This window comes from Rutilus rutilus, assembly GCF_951802725.1.
Source record: "Rutilus rutilus genome assembly, chromosome: 12".
NCBI classification, from domain to species: domain Eukaryota; kingdom Metazoa; phylum Chordata; class Actinopteri; order Cypriniformes; family Leuciscidae; genus Rutilus; species Rutilus rutilus.
The window spans coordinates 28,258,575-28,264,938 of NC_140217.1; the positions used below are offsets into that span (position 1 = coordinate 28,258,575).

Here is a 6,364-nt window from a genome sequence, read left to right on the forward strand (position 1 = left end):
AATCTTAGCCCATTCCTCATGAGCAATGGCCTCCAGTTCAGTAATATTCTTGGTTTTGCGTGCTGCAGCTGCCGCCTTCAAATTCCACCAGCGATTTTCTATGGGGTTCAAGTCAGGTGACTGTGATGGCCACTGTAGACCCTTCTGGGACTTCTTCTGCAACCAAGCCTTGGTGGAATTTGTGGATCTGGGATCACTGTCCTGTCGGAAGGTCCAATAATGCCCAAGCTTCAGCTTCCTCACTGACGGCATGATGTTTTTTAGGATTTCTTTATATTTCAATGAATCCATCTTGCCTTCCACACGCTGCAGGTTTCCAGTGCCAGAGGATGCAAAGCAGCCCAAGAGCACTGTTCCTCTAACTTTGAACTTGCGAACTATGCTTCCAACGGTGTCTCTAGGAACATTTAGTGTCTTCACTATCTTTTTGCATCCTGTTCCTTGTTTTTGAAGGGCGATGATATCTTCTTTTAACTTTTTGGACCATTCTTTTGACTTAGCCATATTTCTATCGTGCAGTCAAACGTGACACTCAACAAACCCCTAGCCAGTTCAAATATTTCATGTGTTCTAGCTCAAACACACCTGGTACAACTAATGAAGCCCTTGATTAGTTGCATCAGGTATGCTTGAGGCCCCGTTTACACAATGGGAAAACGCATATATTTCCCTGCGTTTTGGCCTGTCATTTACACGAAAACGCCGTTTTTATCCAAGAAAACGATTATTTCTAAAAACTCCGGCCACAGTGGAGATTTCTGAAAACGCCGGTTATGTGTTGCCATGTCAACTGGGAGAAACGGGGTTTTAGGTTCTCAAACGTCACATTATGCGCCAGAAAATGCTTACGTCATGTGAGCGCCCTATGTTTAGAGTTTGTTTGGCTACTATTTGATCATGGATGCTGTTAAGGTGGTACTCATTTTTACTTTTGTGCAAACGTTTTTGACCTGTTTGCATTTGCTTCGCTGTCTGTCCACACAAACGAATCTCGCGCCATGTCTGTTGTTTTGAAAGGAACTGGAAGTCGCTCTCGTGCTATTCGTTGTTGTCGATTTTGAGGATTCTGATTGGCTTGCATGGCTTTACCCTTCTCCCTACACTGCCGCCCATAGGTTTGGCATAATTATGATGTTGCTCGACGGCGTATTTATGCGGGTTAATGTAAACGACAACTTTTTTGAAAACGATGTTGTGTGCACGATGTTATTTTTGAAAACGGAGGGGGAGAAATATTAGTTTCTCTAAATACCCGGCTATGTGTAAATGTGGCCTGAGACAACACGTTTTGCAGATTTCTGCTGTTGTGAGGGTTTCTATTCAGGGGGTTGAACAATTTTGAGACTTAGAAGTCTTTAGAAGTTGAATTTTTGGTTAAATTCGGGGAAACCACTTGAAACATTTATTGGTTTGAGCTATTTCAATTACTTTTGTTTGATTTGTGCATTGCAAACAACTGAAATTATATATAGGCTATATAAACACACACACACACACACACACACAGTTGTAATAGAAATTATTCAACCCCCATTGCAAATCAAACTATTGTTTCTTAATAACTTCCTGAACTGGTACATTCAGATAATTGAGAACTTTCTAAGTTCACAAAGATATATTTTACAATGTGCAATATTTAATTAACTCCAAATGTTGATGACATGTTTTGAAATGTTTCCAATATTTCAAAATTGCAGTTAGAATGTCTTTCTTGCAATAAATTATTTGCTATCAGGATTTTAATGCTTCCATAAATTTTAAAATGAAGTGTATTTCCTTTGTGAGAGGGTAATAGATGATCTTATACTGACCTGACATGATCTGATAGCTCAGGGTGTATATCAGGGTAATGATAGCCAGTGATTAGCAGTCTGTTCCTGTCTCCATATCATTACAGAATTTGGCCTTTTGCCTTTTCCTTTTGGTCTGTAGTAAATTATTATTTTTTTATAGAGATTTGTGTCATGACTTGATCAGTTCAAAATAATAATGGGGTCTTGATATAAAGGAAATATATTTTTTTAAGGATTTATTGAAATGTAGGACTTGGACAGAATAAATGTTCAGTTGCCTTGTGCACAGCTTTATTCTCATTTGTAGTGGTCCTAATGTGTAATATTTATTTCTTCTCACAGGTCAATTTCTTAAGGTCATTGAGGGGTACAAACAAGTTAAACTGAGCATGGAGACCACAAGTATTTGACAACTTAGAGAATGTTGCTTCTCTGACCTTAAGGGCTGCATGGTGTCGTGGAGGTCAGTCAAAGTGTTTAAATACATTTTGTGCTGTGACTGTTTGTTCAGACCGCTCTGGTGAATAATGGCAATATTATGACACAAACATGACATTTGGAAAATATAAGATTTGCATAAAAAATATGAGTGGTTTTAACTTAAAAAAGAAGTGTAGAGAACTTTAAACTATACTTGGGTGAAAAAAAATGAAACCATATGAAGCTTAGAGCTCTATAAATGACATATTAAGTTCTACTACTACTGTTTTTTTTCTTCCATTTAATTTTTTTTTTATTATTAATTTAATTTTATATTTAATTAATTTTATTTATTTTTTATTTAATTTATAGTTTTGTGAATGCATTCAAAAAATGCAGTGAAAGTACACCACAAAAAAAATCCATCACATGTTTATTATACATCATAAATTGATTTAGGTTCAACAACAAACCTTGTCTTTGGTTTGAATTTTTTTTTTTTTTTCAAAATTCAAAAACTTTGGAAATTACCTTGGTTTTGCATCTGCTTGGTTTCTGCCTCTGTTGTGATTGGCTGGCTCTTCTGTTGTGAAGGCTGGGGCTGTATAAAAGAAGAGTTGTAGGAGGAGACTGCATTGAGATTGTGAGGATCTGCTTTGTGACACACTCTTTTTCTGTAGCGTTGGATTTGTATTACGCACCAGCACCATGTGTAAAGGACTCGCAGACCTGCCCGCAACCTGCTTAAAAAGGTATGAATATGCTCATTGCAATTTATAGATGATATTCTTTATTAATAGTTCAATGTTTCAAGACTTTATATGTTTTTATACTCTGTATACTCTCAAGTGGACTAATAGCAACATATGTTGTTTTGATATTTCAATATTTGTTTTAAGTAATGGAAAAAGGAAAATAGTTTTATTATGCTTATAGTAAATTAGAAGCAGTTGTTTGAGAGAAATTTAAGAGAAAAGATGCTACTTTTAAGTTACTTTAGCTTTCCATAATTTTGTTTTTCACAGTATAGTCTTTAAAGCCAAAATATTAATTTAATTACATATTTTCTTCAACAGCGCCAAAGACATAAAGCATAAGATTGGCTTTCTGCTTCAAAAGCCAGATCCACCTCAAGAGCAGAAGGCTTTGAAGGAGAAAGAGAAGGAGAAGGCGAAGGTCACAGAGGTGAACAGGTAAGGCTGGAGCAACATGGCTATTATATTATATTATATTATATTATATTATATTATATTGAACATTTTGGTTATTAATTCTTCATCTGATTGTAGAATCTCTCCTGCTGAAACAGAGAAATGGAAAACATCATTTAACAACCTGATCAAAAATGATGGTAAGCTTCCAGATTATTTGGTTATGCAATAAAAAAAAAGATTGAACAAAATCTGCTCCTGATTAAATCTTAGAAACCAGCATGTGTTAATGATGAACCGGCTGCGGCTTACTAATGGCTTAATAAGTAAGCCTGAGACTTCTTCACTGCCCCTTGTTTATTCGGCCTTGTATTCGCTGTCAAGGAGCCCCTGGCCTCATTAATGTCTCTGTTAAAGGAGACTATGTTTATAATCGCTCTGACAGGCCATGACCATATTTTTCTCACGCTCCAGAGCGCGCGTGCTACGTGTCCGCAGACTGCACTGGTGGCCCCTGAAGAGCTCGAGTGTTCTGCTCTGGTGGGCTTCAGGGGTCATCAACCACTAGGGCAGTCCTCAGAGAATCCCCTCAGACTCAAAGCCTTGACCTCTTCATTCCAAAACCTCCTCAGCATCCGCTCCCTCTGAATAATGAGATTAGATGCAGATTTCAATGTCTTCAGAATTCTATTCTATTCTATTCTTATTTAAAATTTTATATTCAGTATATTGAGTGAAATCTCACTTAAATTCTTTCCTTTCAGATGGTCGGAGGGCTTTCGCTTCCTTTTTACAGTCTGAGTACAGTCAAGAGAACATTGAATTTTGGGTGGCCTGTGAGGATTTCAAGCAGACATCAGTGGACAAGATGAATCTGAAAGCTAAAATGATATTTGAGCGTTACGTTGATGCCGATTCCCCCAGTGAGGTGAGAGCACTGCTTGACTGCACTAGGTCTATTCGCTTATCGCATATAAAATGTCCTCATTAATCTCCATTAATCTTTTTTTTTTTTTTTTTTTTTAGGTGAATTTGGATTCGGCCACCAGAGAGCAGGCTAGGAAGAATCTGGAAAGGTGTGACGCATCATGTTTTGACGAGGCTCAGAGTAAGATCTTCACCCTCATGGAAAAGGACTCGTACAGACGCTTCCTGAAATCCAAACTGTTCCTGGAACTGTCTCAACCACTGACGCAAAACAAACCCTGTAGTTTAGAGAAGAAAGGAAAGCAACACATTTCTAACCACAGTCAGTGCCTGCCTAGTTATGCCTAATCTGACCCTAGATGAACAAGGTGTATGACGAACTTTGCCATAATGTGATTTCCATTCACTTTGGCTTTGTAATGCTTGTTCATGTTTATGAATAAAAAAAGGTTGTAAGCCAGAGCCAAACTAGACATCATTAGATGGTTCAGCCATTGTGATCGTACACATTTGCCACTTTCAGCTTTGCAGCAATGTTGTGACTTCTTCAGAGTGAAAGTCATCCTCTGAACGGATTTTACGCAGGCAGTGCTTTCACTGACAACAACCCCCCCCCACATGTATTCAACCTTAAAATTCCCTGAATTGGCTTTGGGAAAACAATACATGTGTTGTAGTTTACAACTAAGTGACTGTTACAGACGGAAAAATGATTGTGCTTAGGATTTTATTTGAGCTACGATGAGAGTAGCATCATCATCATCATCACTAACAATAACCAATTGTATTCTCTTTAACCTTGTAATGTCATGTAATACGAGTATGTATATATGTCAATGTATAAGCTCTCCTAACTTTAAAGGTGATGTCATTTCTTTCTCCTTAAAATGTGAACTTTCCAGCATTTGTTTTTCTATTGGCCATTCATCATAATCCACAAAATGACAAATGAATGTGATAAATGTGCATGTGCAATGTATTAGCTGTCATTGCCAATCATTCACGACGCGTTCCGTTGTGAAACTGTGTCTCGGCTGTAAGGCGGACTTTACATATCATATCACAAATGCTCCGGTTAGAATAAATGGCCACATGTGAGATGTTTACATATTTGTTTACTGGTATCATATTTATTTTTGTCATATTTATGAATAAAATAATATCATAAAATTCAAATGGTCTCCGAAATACTTACAGATCTAACAGACAACTGCTGCATTTTACATTTTGAAACAAATTGCATTTGAAGATTTAGTCTTGAAGGGTTAGTTCACCCAAAAATTCTGTCAATAATTACTCGCCAAAAAGACTTTCGTTCATCTTCGGAACACAAATTGAGATTGAAAAAATTGAAATCTGAGAGCTGGATCACTCCTCCATAGGCTTCTGGGTTGCTGGCCCAGAAAGTTAGTAAAGACAATGGTTAAAATAGTCCAAGTGACTACAGTGGCTCAGCCATAAGTTTATCAAGCGACGAGAATACTTTTTGTGTGCAAAAAAAAACAACTAAAATAACGACTTTATTCAACTATTCATTTTCTTCTGTGTCTTTACTAACTTTCTGGGCCGGCAACATAGAAGCCTATGAAGGAGTGAGCCAGCTCTCAGATTTCATCAAAAATATCTTAATTTGTGTTCCGAAGATGAACGAAAGTCTTACGGGGTTGGAATAACATGAGGGTGAGTAATTACTGACAGAATTTTCATTTTTGGGAGAACAAACCCTTTAACAATTTTAAGCATATTGAGGGTTTTTGAGAGAGCAAAGAGCCATTCATATATCTTCAATAAATAGTCATTTAAATAGTAAAGAATTGTTTCTGAAAACCATTTTACAAAAAATGCTACAGTCACATAATCTGTATAGAATGTTTTTTAGTATTTACTTTTTAAGTATTAGTATTTAATTAGGTTGCCATCTGTATCTCATTACTGGAAACATTTCCTCCACCAAATATATTAAAAGCGTCATGCCAATAACCATCTCAAAACACATGATAATGACCCTGCATGCAACTTGAGTATGACGTAATGGAGGATTGCAGTACGTTTTTGGATGTGGATGTTTAGGAC

General features: G+C 36.9%; 1 protein-coding gene across 1 annotated transcript; it reads left to right on the forward strand.

The window, feature by feature from the left end:
- The first annotated feature begins 2,831 nt into the window (after positions 1–2,831).
- Positions 2,832–5,464, forward strand: rgs4 (regulator of G protein signaling 4). Its single transcript, XM_084426788.1, has 5 exons — positions 2,832–2,965; positions 3,290–3,406; positions 3,503–3,564; positions 4,129–4,292; positions 4,391–5,464. Exons 1-5 carry the CDS (start codon positions 2,922–2,924, stop codon positions 4,637–4,639), a joined length of 636 nt encoding a protein of 211 aa, XP_084282914.1. The 5' UTR covers positions 2,832–2,921; the 3' UTR covers positions 4,640–5,464.
- Positions 5,465–6,364: the final 900 nt, after the last annotated feature.